This window comes from Ipomoea nil, unplaced genomic scaffold (genome assembly GCF_001879475.1).
Source record: "Ipomoea nil cultivar Tokyo-kokei standard unplaced genomic scaffold, Asagao_1.1 scaffold1361, whole genome shotgun sequence".
NCBI lineage: Eukaryota > Viridiplantae > Streptophyta > Magnoliopsida > Solanales > Convolvulaceae > Ipomoea > Ipomoea nil.
Genome location: NW_017617789.1, coordinates 1,274,719 through 1,295,898, shown reverse-complemented (window position 1 = coordinate 1,295,898; position 21,180 = coordinate 1,274,719). Strand labels below are relative to the sequence as shown.

The following is a 21,180-nucleotide window of genomic DNA, read 5'->3' as shown; positions in this document are numbered from 1 at the left end:
AAAAGCTAATTAAAAAAATTACTTTAAGTAGCTTTATAAATTTTAACATTTTAGAATACAAAAAGCTAATTAATCAAACACTTATATTAATTTTTAAACCAAGTCAAACAACTAATAGTGATCAAATAAGTCTAAATTGACTTATAAACTAATTATTTTACCAAACAGGTCCTAAGGCCGCTGTCTCTCAGTCTATACGGCTCACTTGAGAGGCTAATCCCCCGGATTGTATTATGCAGTTTTTGAATTAATCCACATTCAGTTTACATTTTTCACAAAAATTATTTAAACTATGACAGTAAACTTCCCTACTGACAAGAAAGTAGGTAGGTAAATGAGAAAGGAAAAAAGTTCATTAAGTCTTTACAACAATTGGATCTACAACTCCTCAAGAAGCAAACTCTACAATAATGCCTAATAGAATAACAATTTCATAACCTTAAGGGGAAAAGAAAGAAAGAAAAAAGAATAAAAATGCATGAATTTTGAGCTTCTGGGAACTTACATACACTCATCATATGCTCAAATTCTCATCCCTGGGCAAGCTCTGAACAGTGTCTGACCATCTTCCTGGAGAATGATCACTGCTATTAGAAGACCCCTGAGCTTCCGCTCTCGCATCTCTCACCATCTTCAACACGTCCCTCATCGTCGGCCGGTTCTCGGGCGTGAGCGACACGCACGCCATCGCGATGTTAAGGAGGGCGCCGAGCTTCTCCTCGGACGCCTCGTTGCTAGATGCGGGTTCGTCGCCGGACTCGGTTTCTTCTTCCCTGACGGACCGAACCCATCTCGGGATATCCGATCCGTGTTCTTGGACGAGGTCTTGGAACGGGGTTTTCCCGGTGAGGAGTTCCAGGAGGAGGACGCCGAAGCTGTAGACGTCCGCCTGCTGCGTTAGAGGCCTGCGGATGTCGCGACATTCTGGAGCTCGGTAGAAGAGGGAAGAGGCGCTGGATTCCTCGAGGGCGTCTGGGTTCCTGAACGGCGTGAGGCCATAGTCTGTGAGGCAGGACTCGAAGTCGGAGCCCAAGAGCACATTCGACGATTTTAGGTTCCCGTGAGTGAGGCCGGGATTTTGGTGGATATAAAGCAGTCCTGTAGCCACATCTTCGGCAATCTTCAAGCAGGATGTCCAGTGAAGAGGCTTTGAACCACTGGAAGCTCTTGATCCTGCAGAGTTATAAAAAATACTCGTTTCTCAGAACAACCATGAATTGCGTTTTATAACATAACGTTTATTATTATCTTACGAGTTTCATCCCCCAAGAAGAGCAGGAAAAATAAGATATGCAGATAAACGAGCAAGAAACATATTCGCTTTTCCCAAATTGATACTTATACATGATTAATCTGTAATAGACTAATAGCCAACATTTAGATTCGCGTTTGTATTTATTGCACAAAATAATTGCTTATTTCACTTAAGTGGCTTCCAAAGACCTTAGCTAGATTCTAATGTTCTATCATGCAGAAGCATAAATGTAGAGAGAGCAATAGGTTAGTTTTTGAAGTTCCCAGAAATAATGAAAGTTCAGAAAGAGAAGCCCAGAAATAATAAGGTTAGTATCAGCCCAGAAATAATGAATTTCTAAGATTAGTTTTTGACTTTTTGGTCCCAGAAATAATGAAGGAAAGGAGTGTATAATTCTCATTTCACGTCAAGAAGATTATGAAGTTCAGCTGAAGAAATATCGAATGGGAGTTCATAATTCTATGATCTTTGGCAAAACGAGAAACCAAATCCAAGAGAACATCTAAAGTGAATGTGCTAGAAAGCACAATTACGCAAACTTTAGTATGCAAGTGGCATTGAATAGGGATATTCTGGGCTTCTGGCAGCCATTGATCACAATACTCATAGAAGTATGCGATCAACAGAATCTACTCAAATTTCCCGAATGTAGCAGAACGATAAGTGATGTCTGTGTTACAAATTAAGAGAATGTAGTGCCATTTTAGGTGTTTTGAGTTCCTGTGATTAGACATTTCCAAAGTTATTCCTTTTCTATAAAACTAAGATTAGAATATGCAAAGTTGTTCTTTTTTCCTTTTTAAGAAAACATGTTGTCTAAGGTGGTCCAATCGCGCTACTTTCATTTGGATTTCTAGCCAGCTCCAACAAAGAAACTGTGATCACAGAACCAAGATAAGGACATTTCACCAAATGAACAAACCAACAAACAGAGTAAATCTAACGAGAAATCCAAAACAATGCACATAACACGATAGGGATCACACAGTTCATGGATCAGCAGATATCAAGATCGAAAGTTCGAAACTATGAACATGTAAATGGCGAAAAGGATAAAGATTAGGATTAGTAGTTTAGTACCATGGATGAGGGAGAAGAGGCTGCCATTGGGGAAATAATCGTACACGACCAAACGCTCCTCCTTAGCTTGGAAATACGCCCGGAGGGGGACCAAATTCGGGTGTCTAAGCCTTCCAAGAATCTCGACGTGGCGCCTGAACTCCTCGAGCCGGGGGTACCTCGACTCTCGGAGGCGCTTCACGGTGACAATGTAGCCGGATTCCATGACCGCCTTGTATGTGCTTCCCATTGTGCCCCTCCCTAGGGTTTCAGCTGAGGCCTTCAACAGGTCCTCCAAGGTGTAATTCATTTGCTGATCCCCTGGTCCGCAGAACACCAATGCCCCTAGTCCTCCTTCTCCCCCTCCTCCCTGGTCCCACGAAAATGACCCTTGCTTTCCGCCATTATTACCGCCGCCGCCGTCACCGCCGCCGCTCCCCTCTTCTCCTCCTCCTCCGCCCTCCGCCGCCGCTTTGCTCTTCACTTCCCCGATCTTCCTCCCTCGTCTTCTCAGACAGATTATCAGAATGGCCGCGGCTAGACATAATAGCAGAATTCCGCCGATAATTGGAACGATTATTAGCACCAGTTTCCGATTCCGATTCCTCTTCCGATGATTTGTAGGGATAATCGGGTAGGATGGACTGATAGAAGGGCCGGAATTTGGACAGGCTTTGTGTATTTGCTCGCCGCACAATTCTAGGTTTCCGGAAAATGCCGACTGGTTAAACCCAGCCAATGCCGGAGTGGTCGGGATTCTGCCGGAGAGTTGGTTGTTGGAGACGTTGAAGAATCTCAGGCTCGTCTGATTCAACGGCGGGATTTCCCCGGTGAACTGATTGTCTTGTAAGTAGAGCACGTAGAGGCGCGACAAACGGAGCAATTCGGGCGGGATTTCGCCGGAGAGTGAGTTCCCGGAGAGGACGATGACTTTGAGGCGGTGGAGGAGCGAGAGATTCGCCGGAAATCCGCCGGTGAAGAAGTTGTTGTTGAGGAAGAGAGATTTGAGGTTTGGGAGGGCGGCGAGGCTAGGGATTTCGCCGGAGAGGGAGTTATCCTTGAAGCTCAACACTCGGAGCTGATCCAGCCGGCTCAGGCTCGGCTCATCCAGCGCGCCGCTCAGGTTGAGCCGCTCAACCACCAGCTTAGTAACCCTCCCATTCATACACTCCTTCACACCTTCCCACCGGCAAAAACTCCCGACGTTCTTCTCCGACCAACCAACCAGCTTTCCCGACGGGTCAATCCTAGATTTCAACGCCAGAAGAGCGTCGCCGTCGTCGCCGGCGCCGGAACTCACCGCCGGAAAATCAAGAAACACCAATAAACTCACAAACAACAACCCCAATGAGCTGAAACGACCCATCTCGGGCAATACCAACAAAAATGCGGAGAGAAAAAAGAAGAAAAAAGCTCAAATCGTTTCAAACTGAAATCAGTACAGTACAGTACTAGTACTGTATCCAAAAGAACGCGAAAGATCCAAGAGAAAATTTAACTTTATCAGGGGAAGATCATTATCAAGAACCGAATCTCCAGATCTAAGAAGAATAGGCGTGAGGCTAGCAGGTAACGATGACGATGGAAATGGAGCTCTGTCCCCCATTCCTACCCCCATTGGGGCCAAATCCAGTGTAGAGTGTAATGTAAAACGGAAATGCCCCAAGCTTGACTGTCACTGTCACTGTCAAACCCTCAGGATCTCCCCCTTCACTTTCTCTTTGACCATTACAACACAAACCTCAAACAACAGAGCTAAAGGGAGTGAAAGCCCTCAACTTTAACATAAATTTGTGGGCAATCACTAATCAGCTCCCTCACTCCAGTACCCAGAACAACCAAAAACACCAAAATGACAACCACTACCCAGTACCCACTATGAACACGTAATACTATTTTTTTTTCCTTTTGAATTTTGGGGAGATTCAGCCCACAATACACGACACGACACGCAAATTATTTGTTGGGAGCTCGATTTGAGGGACACATGGCATAAATGGCACGTGAAGGGGCGTCAGAGGGAGTGCGAGGACCCATAAAAATGCAATGACTTGAAACAGTGAAACTGTTAGTGGGTGTTATTTAAAAGCTTGTTGTTATCGTCTTTTCCAGTTGTTTTTGGACGGGACAATGATACGGGTGGGCGTGAAGAGAAGAAGGCGTAGGGGGTAGGGGTAGGGGGTAGGGGGTGCTGAATGAATGAAACGGAATTGTTTTTGGGGAAGGCAGGGAGAGGATTCTTCGTCGGAGACCGGAAAAGCTTTGGATCCATCATCCAATATATATATATATATATTCACGAGTATATATTTTAATTTATGGATAAGTGGTGAGAATCGTGATGTGTATAGTGTATTGTATTATATTTTGGTGCAATATTAGCGTGTTGTTTATTGCATTGTGGGTGAGACCAGCAGCCATGGGGAATCAAATCTCTCGTAATTTCCGTCCTCAATAAACTCGAAATTTTGTCAACCAATTAACGTTTATGATAAATTCTTATGGGACAATTTTTTTATTGGTGTTTCTATTTTCGAACTTGTGGTTTTTCATTTAAGAGAATCACAGTTATGTCGTCTCAATGACTCCGACACTCCGGCCGACAGAACATTTGAGTGACTCAATAGCTCATCAGACAAGGTCAAATATAGATGAGTACAAGGGATCTACTCTATTTGGACATAATTCTCACATTGTCATTGTCGATTCAAATACTAAATCAGTGAGTATTCTCACCAAATTAGTTCAGTCGAAATTTAATCAAACTCTTGACGTCTCCTCTAATAATGTTGTTATATACACATGGCTTCAAACCTTAAATTATATATTTAAGTAATTCAAACCTCTTCGGTGTGAACGAATGCCTTTTTGACAATCTTGATTCCTGACTTTCAACCACACCGAATATAAATACCCACTACTAGAGTTATAATTATGATAGACTTGTAGGAAATAATAAAATACTGAGTCGGATTAAATTTAGGGTTATACGCCAAATTTGTATCTAAAATATGTCCTAATCCAAATTTGATATGAATTTAATTTTTTAAACTCACTCCACCTATCATTAACTATTACCTAAAATATTCAGCTCATGCAATTTAAATTTGAGTTGGCTATCTATATTCACATTACATGCTTTCATTTAACTAAATTAATTAATATGTCCCTTCAAAAAAAATTAATTAATACGTTATGCTATGCTTATTACAAATCACATCATTTTGTAACGGCAAAATGTTATTACAATAATATATGTTGTTGAGATGGAGAAGCCACAATGTGATCCATCACTTTCAATCCCCTAACTAGTCTGAAATTAATGCTTTCTTTTTTCTTTTTTCCTTTTTTTTTTTTTTTTTTTGTAATTATGTTACAACTAAAATTGGGGGGAAATTAATGCTCAGATTCATGGTTAAATTTTATTATAAGTAATAATCAAAAGTTAGAAGAGTTGAATGCGATAGATCCATATCCTTCTATATAATTGCAATGTAACCACATTAAATTAAAATAATAATAATAATAAGGCTTTAAATAGACTATAAAACTACATATGAAACAGTAATTTGGGAATTCAATTCAAAAATTTAAATCCATCTTTAAATAATTCAAAATCATGCAATTAAATTAAAATAAACATGTTTTCTGGTTGTGGCTGACGTGGCAATTACCTGTTAAAAATTATTTTTAAAATTTATTTTAGTCATTTTGAATAAATTTACTTTAAAAAATTCAACCCCTCTGACGTGGCAGTTGGGTTTTTTAAAATAAAACTCAATTTTAATTAAAATAATTTTTAAAAAATAAATTTGATTTAATATCGTATAATCATTTTGTACTATTGTTAATATGTTGAGTTAATAAATGAGTTTTGTATTTGAATCGTTTTGTATGTGAACTATTTTGATGCAATAGTTATACCTTGCACCACGGTGCATATAGCACTGCGCTTCCCAAAATAACATCGTTTTGTTAAGTTATATAAGAGTCGACGCGACAGGGTGTATGTATATTATGTTATATAATTATGTACATTATGTTATATAATTATGTACATTTTTTTTATACAATTATGTACATTCGAACACACGATTTTTTAACAGTTAAAAATTTATGTGTATTTTGTTATACAATTATGTACATTTTCATATACAATTATGTACATTTTAGTATACAATTATGTACATTTTAGTATACAATTATGTACATTTTCAAAACATGATTTTTTTAACAAGTTAACAGCAAACACGGAAAAACGAAATTTTCAAAAAAAAAAAAAAAGAAATGCAAAACGAGCGCACAATGCAATGTGCGCCCTGATGCACGATATAAATTACCTATTTTGATGTATAAAAATATCCTTTACTTTTTTACTCTCAAACAAAAAATCTTTTTTTTTTTTTCTTTTTAGGTAATCCCAATTTTGTCGGACTAGTCCTAAGTCTACATGACCCTATCCTAGAGCCACTGCAAAGATAAATCAAGAATCGCGCGATCAGCCCGCCTGTCAAATCATAATCTTCATGTGCGCACAAGGGATCCAATAAAGACCTTCCATTATCTTTGAACTTTTTCCGTACATGTTTTTAATGGGATTTGAACCCTACGTTATTACCTCTAGTCATGACCTTTAAATCAGGTAACAAACCAATTACATTAAACCCTGGGGGCCAAACAAAAATTATAACTCTAATCGCCATAAATATTTGCATGAAGAAGGGTGTGCACGAGACAGGGGAGGGGTGGCGGGTGGCCTGGATAACTGGTAGCTGGGGCTTTCACTGCACTTTTATCTGGCCGGCCTCATCGTGAGATCTCATCTCTCTCTCTCTCTCTCTCTCTCTATTCTCTCTCTCATATCAAATTATCAAAACAGAACAGTTGAAGGCAATAATGAAGCAGTGCAAAGGTTAGCTGCCAGCAGTAATTGATGGATAATATATGGTGTGTTGATGAGGGGTGTGTTTGGTTTGGTGGCCATGCACGGGTTGCTTAATTGCTTACACACACTTTTTGTGTTGGTTACACAAATGATGCTTTGCTTTGGAGACTCACCAAAAAGGCATTGTGCTTTTAACACACACAATAACACAACCATTCCCCATTTGGCATGTGACAATGTGTGATTGTATGTGAAGTTGTGAACCATACATTGCATTTGACCCTTAAAAAAAAAATAGAAAAAAAACTAAGCATTTTACCCTTAAAAAAAAGATAGAAAAAAAACTAAGCATTTCACCCTGAAATCCTTCCTTTCTGATCAAACTAAATCTCCACAAACTTACCAAATCGACAGTAGTTTTAAACTTTTGTTTTAAAAAATAAAATTTAAATTTATAATTACTCAAAAAATGTAGAAGGAAGGACAGCTAGAAAGTGCTATAAGGACACAATATATGAAAATTTTAAATAGTTCATTCTGCTTAGTTTTTTTTTTTAAGGGTCAAATGCTTAGTAGGATAATAATAATAAAAAAATTAAAATTAAAATATACACATGACATCCTAATCAGCCAAAATTTGTTGGTAACCTGCTAAAAATGCTAATTATACTTTTTTTTTCAAGCTATTGCTAATTTGTTGGTAACCTGCTAAAAATGCTAATTTGTTGGTAACCTCCATAGCTTAATTGCTATTCCCCAAATAGTTCAATTGTCTATTTGTGCATTTTAAACTTTATATTTTTAAAACTATAAACTTACAATTTTAAAAATCACTTTAAAAATTGAACTTAATACAACTTACAAAGTTAATTTTATATTATAAGATTATTAAAAAAAAAAAAAAACATATAGAAATACTTTGGGTGTGATCTGACTCAATCTAAATAGACACATATTACACGGATAGGTAGCCAAAGCTAGCCAAAGTACTATAATACGTGTGTCAAACTCATATTGTCTTATATACTCTCAAAGTTTAACAACTTTTATTATTATTATTATTATTATTATTATTATTATTATTATTTTAATAATAATAATATTATTATTATTATTTTATTAATAATAATAATATTATTATTATTTTATTAATAATAATAATATTATTATTATTAACCAAAATTGTTGCTTTTATTCTAGTTTATATAGGAGGCAAACTTAGTGGCAGATATATATATTTAGTTATGTCTTAATAATTGCTTATGTATGTACTTGAGTAGTTTAGTTGTCTTAATGACTTGCCTCCTACAGTCCTACTGATCGATGCTTATTGATGTCAGTAAAAGGCAAACTCTTTATATCTAAAACTTTAATTTTGCATTTATAATAAATAAGGAAAAAAAAAAAAGAAAAAAGGAAGAACTTAAATTAGCTTGGGTATGAAGGTTTATGTTTCAATATTGATTGATTATATAACCAGCTTGATTGGCATGAGTGGCGATGCACTCTTATCCTTTAAGAGAGGTCGGAAGTTCTAATTCGATTTAGTCAGCACTTTGCCCCTTAATTGGGTTGGTCTAGTGTGAACGAAAAAACAATATTTGGCCCGCACTTCACCCCTGACAAATTATTGTGTGGACCATGGTCCACACAATGTTATGTGCACCATAACAAAAGTACATTTTTAATATACTAAATGTACATTATTTTTGTACTGAATATACATTATACAATATAATGTATACTCAGAACAAAAATAATATACATCCCCTGAATACAATGTACATTATTTTTGTTCTAAATGTGCATTATTTTACAGTAGACAAAATATGGTCCACACAATAATGATTGTTGTCCCTTAATTGGGACGGCCCGATGTGAACGATAACTAGTCTGAGTATAATACGGACTTACAATTAGGGTCTACTCAGAATAACTCGTGGCCTGAAATATATATATATATATATATATATATATATATATATATATATATATATATATATATTTTGATTGATTATATGATCTTTACCCCAAACTCACCCTTACCCATCCAAAATTCTAATCAAATCACACCTTTTCCCCATTCCACACGATTGTCCACTAATAATGTAAATCCACAAAACCTACAAAAAAGAACAACCTAAAATTTTCAGTAAGAAAACCGACAGTGGGTTCCACAGACATATATATAGATCCAAAAGAATATACATAGGAATATAGGATCATGCCCAATTGATTTACGGGGTATTTGGTTGGAAGAAAGGAATTAGGGAGGAAATGAATTATAATATGGTGGGAAAAGAATAAGGTGGATATAAAGTAGGAATTCAAATTACGTTGTTTGGTGGGAAGAAATAGAATATAATTTGGAGTTGAGAAGGAAAGAAGTGGTATAAAGACTAAAATACCCTTGTGTAATAATAATAGTAAGAGTTAATACCCAAAATCGTCCTCGACTATAGTGGTTTTTCTCAATTTCGTCCTAAACGACTTTGGTGACCTAATATCGTCCCAGACTTTTGTGTTTTGCTCAATTTAGTCCTCCATTTGTTATTCCGTCAAATTGGTGTTAAATAAAGGGACAATTCAATAATGTCAATATTGATCCCTCTTTACTTTCAACTTGTGAAGTGTGAAATTCCTCTTTCTTGTACGAATTACACCCAGAATTACTCCCGGACCTGCAAATTAAATTTTATATCCGCAGTTTTAGGAGTAATTCTGGGAGTAATTCGTAAAAAAAAAGGATTTCGCACTTCACATGTCTATGAGTAAAGAGATGCCAATATTAAAATTACTGAATTGTCTATTTATTTAACACCAAATGGACAGAATAACAAATGATGGACTAAATTGAGCAAAAACACAAAAGTCTGGGACTAAATTGAGCGAAACACAAAAGTCTGGGACGATATTAGGTCACCAAAGTCGTTTAGGACGAAATTGAGAAAAACCACTATAGTCGAGGACGATTTTGGGTATTAACTCTAATAGTAATAACAACTAAGGGTAGTAGTGTAATTTCATTTGTTTTTCCTTTCTCAAATTCATTGAATTGCAATTCTCTTCAACCAAACAATGTAATTGAGGCATCCATTGAATTACAATTCAACTACAACGAAATTACAGTGAACCAAATTATTAGTGGTGAAAAGTTTAAGAATTGTTTCCAGTATTTGGGTATGTAGAATTAACTCTTGCCACGAACATTAGGGGTTTAGGTTTATGTTGGACTCCGTATGTACATAATTGTACAATTTGGTGTTTAGTTCTGAAATTATATTAACTCAACTTATTATTTCCTTATAGGCCTATAACCAGATTCATGGGTTCAAGATATAGTCGAACGAAATCCAACAAACACTTAAGTTTTAATATAATCATTATTACTCATTAGTGGGATGTAATTTAGTTCACACATCTTTGTAATTCCTTACTTTACCCACTCAAAAGTGCAAATTGCGTGACAACGTAACCGGCGAAACAAGCCCTCTTCTCCACCATGCAGGTGAAGTGTATCCATTGCAATGGAGTGAAGAAATAATCAATTTTGAGCTCATTATACTCTACTAATTATACTTCTTGTGGGAGTACTATATTGTTGGTGAAGATGATTTTCTAATATCATGGTATAGTAGTGGTTTTCATTAAACTTGGGGTGCACGTACGTATGTGAAAAAGCAGTGTGGTTTAAACGGTTAGTACAGTGATAATGAGATTAAAACAATTAAGGGTGTGTTTGGTTCGCACATAGGAATTGGAATCGGAATGGGTATCAAATACTTGATAATGGTAATGGGTTTTGGTGAAAGTATTTAATATGTTTGGTAGTAGGGTGGAATGGGAATGGTTACTAATAGTAGTGCTTGAAAATAAATAAGGGAATGAAACCCTTATTGTATTTGGATATGAGTTTTTCAATTGATGAGGTATTCGAAACCTATAGTAGTGTGATGAAGCATACTTAGCTCAAGCCTTCTCAGCTATCTAATCTGCCTCACATCTAGAAGGACTTTTGTGTCTTTTCTCCTCTTTCCTTTTCTGTTATAACTGCCATAGCAGTTTGTATATAACAGTAGCTTCCTTTCCCTTTTCATACTAAGCTTTTGTACTCATTTTCAGATCACCAATAATGCACATCATTTTTCCTTCTCTCTGACTACTGGTTTACAATGAAGAACTATTGAGTTCTCCACATGGTATCAGAGCTTCGCCGAAGCTACGCCGCCGTCATAGCGATGAGCACCGGAAACAATCCAGCAGGAATCGGAAATACATCTCCAAACCAGAACACGACGAATCAAGGCGCGAATCTGCGAGGAGATGAGGTCGATGATCCTCTCTATCTTCACGTAACTGAGAACCCTAACATGATTCTCGTTTCTCCTCCTCTAACTGAGCTCAACTATGCTTCATGGAGCAGATCCATGAAGATAGCCTTACAAGTGAAGAACAAGTTTGGCCTAGTTGATGGCTCAGTTCCCTGTCCAGAGCAGTTAGACTCCAGATTTGCAGCCTGGACTAGATGCAACAAAATCGTTTGTTCATGGATCCTTAGATCCGTCAACTCCACCATTGCTGAGACGGTCCTTTACTATGAGAAAGCAGAAGAAATTTGGATCAAGCTCAGAGATAGATATTCACAAGCTGATCCACATAGGATAGCTGAAATACAAAGTGAAATATATAGAAATACTCAAGGTAACAAGTCTATAAATGAGTATTTTACAAAGTGTAATGCTCTATGGGAGCAGATGAAGGCAATGAGGCCCCTGCCAGTGTGTGAATGTAGCCCTAGATGCTCGTGCAAGTTGATAAGCAAGATTCAGAAGGAGAAAGAAGATGATCAGGTCATCAGGTTTCTAGAAGGATTGAATGATGAGTTTGAATCCATAAAATCAGGGGTCCTAGTCATGGATCCAAGCCCAACCATGGAGAAAGTTCTTAATATGGCTTTGAAAGTAGAAAGGAAAATAAACGGATCTCTCAATCAAAGGAACAATGAAGTCCTCCAATCTAATGCAGTTCAGAATAGTCTAGGACAGTCCACAGAAGACAGTGGAACTGTGGCCTTTTCTGCTTCAAATAATAAGAAGAAATTTGGTAACAATGGTGGAAAGAATGTAGCCAAATGTACTTACTGCAACATGAGTGGTCATACTGTTGAGAAATGCTTTAAAAAGCATGGTTATCCTCCTGGTTGGATACCAGGATACAAATCTAAAGGCAAACAAAATCAAGAGGCTCAGAGCAGTGCTATCAATCAGGTTGGGGATATAGGGTTGTCCACTGAGCAATTCCAGAGGCTTGTGAGTCTGTTGCATGGTCAGAAACAAGAGAAATCAGTCTCCTCAAATGCAGCCATAACAATGAACAGCCATGAAAAGCAATCAAGATCCAATGAAGGCAGGTTCACTTCTGATCCACACATTAATAATGTTATATCTTGTTCTGCTATATGGATCCTAGATTCAGGTGCTACTGATCATATTACATGCTCATTAGATTATTTTGAAAGATATCACAGAGTTTGTGGAGTTTCTGTAAAATTGCCTAATGAAGGAACAGTGAGTGTGACACATATAGGTGAAATTAGACTGCAGTCAAACCTATTGTTAAACAATGTGTTGTTCATCCCTTCATTCACATTTAATATCATATCTGCCAGCAAGTTAACTAAACAAGGGGACTGCAAAATCATAATGACTACTGATTCATGTAACATTCAGGGTCATTTTGGGATGATGGATGGGTTTGCTGAACAAAGGAATGGCTTATATGTGATCACTGATCCACCAAAAAGAAAGGTCTGTCCAGTTGATGATGAGATGATGAAATGCAGTAGTGCTTCTTTGCATCTATGGCATCATAGGCTAGGACATTATCCTATAAGTAGGATACCATCTTTGAATGGAATAAATGATGGTCAATTCTGTAAACCATCTAACTTTGTCTGTGAAACATGTCATTATGCAAAGCAAAGAAGGTCTGTTTTTCCAGTTAGCATTTCTAGGTCTGAAAAATGTTTTGACCTCTTACATATGGATGTCTGGGGTCCATTCTCTGTTGCTTCTATAAATAAAGAACACTATTTTTTGACAATTGTGGATGATTATAGTAGGTTCACTTGGCTGCATCTCATGAGAAGCAAATCAGAGGTTAAACACTTGTTCAAGAATTTCTGTAATTATGCACAGAATCAGTTTTCTACTAAAGTCAAGATCATAAGGACAGATAATGGAACTGAGTTTCTAATGAATGAATTTTGCAATGAGATGGGAATTGTGCATCAGAAATCTTGTGTCTACACACCCCAACAAAATGGGGTGGCAGAAAGAAAGCACCAGCATATCTTGAATGTAGCCAGGGCTCTCAGATTTCAATCTGGAGTGCCTGTAGAATTTTGGAACCATTGTGTTATGCATGCCATCTACCTAATTAACAGATTACCTCCTGCTATACCTGGTGAGAAGTCCCCCTTTGAGTTGTTGTTTGGCAGAACTGTGGAATATCATCATCTCAAAGCTTTTGGATGCCTATGTTTTGGTTCCACTATGTCTCATGGCAGAAGTAAAATGGAGCCAAGAGCCAAGAAGTGTTTATTCCTGGGGATCCCTACAAATGTAAAGGGCTATGTGTTATATGATATTGCTAACAAAAATGTTTTTATCTCCAGGGATGTTCAGTTTTATGAGCACATTTATCCTTTTAAGGAGGACAAATCTGAAGTCTATGGTGAAAAGAATATGTCTGGTCCTGTGCTGCCTTTGGTCCCAGTCTCCATTGAGGTTAACTTGCCACATATGGATACTACTGACAATCAGAATCAAATACTAGGAGAGGCTGCCACTCCCAGTCCTATAGTCCACAACACTGAACCATCAGAGAGAGTTAGCAGGTCAAGCCTTTCATCCCACACTACTGATAGTGTGGATACTCATGACAGCACAAACAATGAAGCAACTGATAACACTATGATACAGTATGAATCAATTCAAACAGATGAAATCTCAGAACCAAGAAGATCAGAAAGAACAAGACACATACCTGCAAGGTTACAAGATTACTATTGTCATTCTCTGAGCACAGGCAGCCTCCACAACAGGTCATCTCCACACTCCATTAACAAGGTTATATCATATGATGCTCTATCTCCATGCCACAGGGCCTGTGCAAACTCCATTTTGAACACACAAGAGCCACAATCATATAATGAAGCAGTCAAAGAAGAAGCATGGAGGAAAGCAATGCAGTGTGAAATAGATGCATTGGTTGAAAACAAGACTTGGGTGCTTACTGACCTACCATTAGGCAAAACCCCAATTGGTTGCAAATGGGTGTACAAAGTGAAGCATAGAGCTGATGGCTCCATAGAAAGACACAAGGCCAGATTGGTGGCAAAAGGTTATACTCAGCAGCTTGGAGTGGACTATGTGGAGACTTTTTCTCCTGTGGCTAGAATGACAACAATTAGAACTTTCCTAGCTGTGGCAGTTGCAAAAGAATGGGATATCCAACAACTAGACATCAATAATGCCTTTCTACATGGAGACTTAGATGAAGAAGTATATATGATCTCACCCCCTGGTTTTCAAAATAACAAGCAGCAAGTTTGTAAGTTGTTGAGATCTTTATATGGCCTAAAGCAGGCCAGCAGACAATGGAATGCCAAGTTGACTAAAGCTTTGCTTGATATTGGTTTCCAACAGTCCACTGCAGATCCATCCCTCTTTACCAAAAGCTCAGGCACTTCATTTATGGCTCTTCTCATCTATGTAGATGATATATTGGTTGCAGGGACAGACTCAGCAGAGATCAACAGATTGAAACAATTTTTGGATAAGACATTCAAGATCAAAGATCTTGGACATTTGAACTACTTTCTGGGGATTGAAGCACTCAGATCCACTAATGGTCTCAACATTTGCCAAAGAAAATACACCTTGGAAATCCTAAAGGAGTATGGCTTCATGGATGCTAAACCTGCTAAGACTCCCATTACTGCAGGCCAGAAACTCAATTCTCTTGAGGGTACACCACTTGATAAACCAGAAGTTTATAGAAGATTGGTTGGGAAGTTACTATACTTGACAAATACCAGACCTGAAATCACATATGCAGTTCAGCAGTTGAGTCAATATGTTGACAAACCTAGGAACACTCATCTCATGGCTGCTCACAGAGTGTTGAGGTACTTGAAAGGGGCACCTGGGAAAGGGATGTTTTATCCAGCAAATTCTCAAATGAAGCTACAAGGATTCTCTGATTCTGACTGGGCTACTTGTGCTGAAACCAGGAAATCTGTCACAGGCTATTGTATTTATCTTGGCAAGTCCTTAATCTCTTGGAAAACAAAGAAACAAGCCACTGTCTCTAGATCATCTTCTGAGGCTGAGTATAGGGCCCTTGCATCCACTGTTTGTGAAGTCCAATGGCTTTTATACTTGCTTGCAGATCTGAAAGTCAAGCCTAACAGCCCCACTGCTCTATTTTGTGATAATAAGTCTGCAATTGCCATTGGAGAGAATCATGTCTTCCATGAAAGAACTAAACACATTGAGATAGATTGTCATGTTGTTAAGCAGAAAGTATATGAAGGAGTTATAAAGCTAATGTCAGTTCCCTCACAAAAACAGCTTGCTGATGGTTTCACCAAGGCTTTGCCAATAGTGTTGTTTGATGATTTCCACTCTAAGCTGGGCCTTCAAGATGTTCATGCTCCAGCTTACGGGGGGGTGATGAAGCATACTTAGCTCAAGCCTTCTCAGCTATCTAATCTGCCTCACATCTAGAAGGACTTTTGTGTCTTTTCTCCTCTTTCCTTTTCTGTTATAACTGCCATAGCAGTTTGTATATAACAGTAGCTTCCTTTCCCTTTTCATACTAAGCTTTTGTACTCATTTTCAGATCACCAATAATGCACATCATTTTTCCTTCTCTCTGACTACTGGTTTACAATGAAGAACTATTGAGTTCTCCACATAGTGTTCTAAAAACCTATCAACCAAACAACAACAATCACTTTCATACTCATTCCTATGGACAAAACCCACCAACCAAACACACCCTAAATCTGCTCTGATCGAATAATTCTGGCTCAAATAGTCAAATGACTTAGCAGACAGGGCGTACAAGAAATCTGTCCACTTTAGACATAATTTCACACGTATTATCATTGTCGAGATTTAAACTTTGATCTCTTCTTTCAAATACTACATATTGAACCAGTAAGTTAAGCATGTGCATACTAGTTAAATTATCTAATTTTACTATTCGTTGAATGTATATAATCAATTTGATAGCCTTTTTATCTATTTATAAATTATATAATAGTTAGTGCGATAACTTGTTGACATGGTACAATTATTTTTTTGTTGTTTTGCAAATTAAAAGTGTAGAAGTGCCAAAATATAATGATTTAAAAACTGAGATGGTTAGAGAAAGTTGCGGAGTAAAATAGGGCGGGCGCCAATAATTTTGTACGTAGAATATAATGTGAAGAAGGATGAGGCTCACGCATTGCATTGCGCCAACCACAAAATAACGTTTGGGTCGGGCGGTCGGAGTGGTTGGATTGGTCGGGTATAGTCGCAGTTGATGTGCGGCCACGATTTCAAAGCTTTTTGGATCTCTGCTGCCTGCTACATACTTCCTACGTGTTGCTTTACTTTTAATTTCTTGTCAGCCACTCCTCATTTTCTTATTAATTCCCTTGCACTTGCATCGTTTGGTACAATGCAATTTTGCCATTTTACATCATTAGCGAATTTTGAAAAGTGAAATCTATACCTCATTCGTTAGTGATAGATTTCCACTAAACTAGATTTACATTCCATCCACTATTGGCGAATGTGAATCGAATCAAAGAGGATTTTGGTGAATTTGTAAATGCTCCTACTAGAAGGGATGCTGCAAAACTATAACTACTAGCGAATAAACAGTTTTATTTTTCTTACACTTACATATTACGTTTTGAATACATGTTGCCATTAATATACTAAACTTAATCCTCAAAGTGATCACCTAACAATAAAATCAAAATTAACTCACTTACGGGGTGTTTGGTTGGAAGGAAGGAATTAGGAGGGAAAGGAATTGTAATTCGGTGAGAAAAGAATAAGGTGGAAATAAAGTAGGAATTCAAATTACGTTGTTTGGTAGGGAGAAATAGAATTTTGGAGTTGAGAAAGAAAGAAGTGGTATAAAGACTAAAATGCCATTGTGTAATAATAATAGTTGATAAAGGATATACGGATGCCTCTACGGTCCCGTACGTATGTCTAGGGCTTGAGCTCGGGGTCAGTCAACAGTGGGTCGAGCAGCTCCCGGTCAAGTTAAGAGTCCAAAAGTCCTTTTCAGTGTCATAAATGCGGGTACTTATAGGGGGTGAGGGGGCGAGATCCGGGGTTTCGGCATGTCGGTCCCGTGGCCGTCATGCACCCGCAAGCACTATGCCCAAGGAATGCCACCACGTGGCGCGAGCCTTCTGCCGCTACTTCCTAGGATTCCGTCCCGATCGAGGCGGTCGGGTATTTCGCATGCACTGATCGGACAAGACCGGTCGGTATCTAACGGAGGCCACGTGTCCTATAGGTCCCGACCGACAGACCGTACGTATAGTGGGTATTAGCCTACCAATAGTAATAACAACTAACAGGGCGTTTGGTTGGAAGGGGGGAATTATGTGGGAAAGAAATTGTAATTCCATGGGAGTTGAATTACTGGGAATAAAGTGGGAATTTAAATTCCAGTGTTTGGTTGACAGGAATAGAATTACTGGGAATTTCAATTCCAATGTTTGGTATACATGGGAATTGAAAGGGAATAAGTAGTATAAAGTAAAAAATGTCCATTGTTGTTGTTAGACATTAATTTGAGGTTAAAAAAAGAAGGGGTAATTTTGACTCATCACTATCTTTTTTTCTCAGGAATTAAAATACCAGGGGGGGACATGGGATTTTAATTCCATGAAAATGGGGGAATTGCAATTCCCTCCAACCAAACTACGGAATTTAATGGTATTTGGAATTAGGTGGGAATTAAGTGGGAAGGGAATTTAAAATCCCTCCAACCAAACGCCCTGTAAGGGTAGTAGTGTCATTTCATTTGTTTTTCCTTTCTCAAATTCATTGAATTGCAATTCAACAAAGGAGAGAATTGCAATTCCCTCCAACCAAACAATGTAATTGATGCATTTATTGAATTGCAATTCAACTACAATGAAATTACAGTGAACCAAACGTCCTGTTATAGTCCGGCCAAAAGAATATGTTAATTTCACTTTTGATCCTATGACTATTGGGGTATTGTTAATTTCAATCCACGACTTTCAAAACTATCAATTTAGTACCATAACTATTCAATTTCTATCAATTTTGGTCACTCCGACCAAATTGCCAGCCAAAACTCACTAGAATATATTAATAGGTAAAATAATGAGAGCATTTTAAAGAAGAAAAGAAAAGAGAAGTAAAAATGCTAAAATACCTTCTTTATTTTACCTATTAATATTTTCCAAGTGAATTTTGGTCGGAGTGGCCAAAATTGATAAAAACTGAATAATTAAGGTACTAAATTTACAATTTTGAAAGTCGTAAATTGAAATTAACGAGACCTCAATATTCATATAAACAAAAGTGAAATTAACTATATGTTAATACTACAAAATATAAAACATATCATATTCACTTTACAATCTTTACATATGTATTACACACACACATATGTCACGATCTCATGAATGGTATTGATTGACCTAATGCAACAATTATAATAGAATGAGTCCACAATCCGCATGTTTGTCAAACGTCATTTAGGCAATAATCACTCGAGTACGACACATTATACATTGTAATTAAACATCTCTTTTTCAAATCATAGTCGTGTGCAGATTATCTTTCAAATCTTTAGATGCAAATATATACAGTGGGCCACAATTTTAGCTGTTAAACATATAACATATAATATATAAATGCATAATATAAATATCAATTTAGATTTTAGTAAAATTGAAAACATTATTTAATTAATTTGATATTAAACTGTAAAAAGTCTTGGATTTGGAATACACGTGTTACGTGTCACCCGTAAAAAATAACCGACTATCACAATTAATTAATAATTTAAAGCTTCCCAAAAGAAAAACCGCCTGGAAGTCCCCATGCTGAGTCACAGGCAGCGCCTCGGAAAGCACGGACGAGCCACATGCAACTCCGGTCCGTGTGGTGGGCCCATGATATACTCCTAGTCTCAAAAGGTTTGTTGATTTCATAGCATGATGAATCACTTCGTGCCGACCTGTTGCCAATCCACCGAAAAAGCTCGTCGATCCAAATTCATCATTCTTCTGGTCTCATCTTGTGGAATTGTATAACTGTCAAAAGTGAGGGATTTCTTTGAAACTACAACTGCCCTTGCCGAAAGAAAGTAATCAAGAGAAGCAAGTCAAAGCCCAGAAAGCCACCAACCATCGAGCTCAAACCCGCCACCTCATGTGCCAAAGTCAAACGGTTGTCGTTTTTTTCATGCTTTTCCCGGAGGTCTGGAGAAAGCCGCTGGGGTCCCTATCTCTTAAAGCCCTATCAGACTTCTCCCTTGTCAACTTTTAGTTAAAACGAACTCGCGTGATTCAATTTTAACCAATAACCAATGCGTGTTAGGTCAATTTAATTAGTATTATAGACTTACGGTTTAAATCAGAATCATAGCGTGACACTCAAATTACAAATTCATTTTTGTATTTTTAGGGATAATAATCTCATGATGATATATATATATATATATATATATATATATATATATGTGATAATCAATAGACTAATCAATACTTTATTGAGTATGTTGTAATACATCATGATGCACGATACATCATGATTCACTTTTCCATTTTCTACATGTTTGTTGTTTTCTAAATGTAAAAATAAATGTATTATTTATTTTCACTAGTTTTTGTCCCGTGCGATGCACGCCATAAAATTTAAGTAACTTTATTGTTGATAATATTTTAAAAACAATAAAATAAAATATTAATTATGAAATAAAGATTCATTCTGAAATATATTTTTCTTTAAGAATACTAAATTGGTTGTTATATCGAACATCACATACTATTAGCATATATTATAAAGATGTGTTATTAGATACTACATGAGATTTTAAAATTTTACATTAAAATAATTATATATATACCAAACCCTAATCCATATTTTTTGACGATTGCGCTTCCGTCTACTCTGTTGCGTTCGTCATTCTCTCTAAAATGTTCCACTGACTTACGCGAACCTTCTCTGTTTCCGGCGTCTTGTGCTTACAATAAAATTGACACACTCAATTTTAAATCATCGACACACTCGAATATGTTCAAATATGATGTAATAAAAGTGATGTGGCCAAAAACATTTTGCTATTATATAGAGTAAGATAAGATTTCTTCATAAAAGTGATTAATTTCTTTAAGTAGTAAATGGATCCTTACAACATGTTTAATTAGTTCACGGAATTGATTTTGAATGAATATAAATGTTGTTTCATAAGGGACGTAATAGATAAGCAGTAGAATATAAATTATATTTCATTGTTTGGTTCACTGAGGTAATATATTTCATGAATTGTATTATAGTGTTAAGAAAATTATACTTTTGATCCTATAACTATTGGGGTTTTGCTAATTTCAGTTCTCGACTTTAAAAACTAACAATTTAATCTCATAACTTGTAGTTTTTAACATATTTGGTCCACCCGGCCAAATCACCACCCAAATGTCGATGAAAAAATTTAAACCATTTTTAATTATTTAATTATAGGGGCAAATCGGTCATTTCAAGTTCCTTTATTCTCCTTCCTTCACCTGCTGGCCGGAGTTTGTCATCAATGACATTGGTAGAGTTGATTCTTGTGTTGTTATCTCTGGCGGTTATAACAAGATCTAACATCTAACAGATCCAGGGGCAAAACATCTAACATCTAGCCACCGCCACCGCCG

General features: G+C 37.1%; 1 protein-coding gene across 1 annotated transcript; it reads right to left on the bottom strand.

Annotated features, from left to right (window-relative positions):
- Positions 1 to 312: 312 nt before the first annotated feature.
- Positions 313 to 4,217, bottom strand: LOC109185907 (inactive leucine-rich repeat receptor-like serine/threonine-protein kinase At1g60630). Its single transcript, XM_019335886.1, has 2 exons — positions 2,336 to 4,217; positions 313 to 1,173 (listed from the first exon to the last, which is right to left on the bottom strand). The coding sequence occupies exons 1-2, from the start codon at positions 3,678 to 3,680 to the stop codon at positions 515 to 517; spliced, it is 2,004 nt and encodes a 667-aa protein (XP_019191431.1). The 5' UTR covers positions 3,681 to 4,217; the 3' UTR covers positions 313 to 514.
- Positions 4,218 to 21,180: the final 16,963 nt, after the last annotated feature.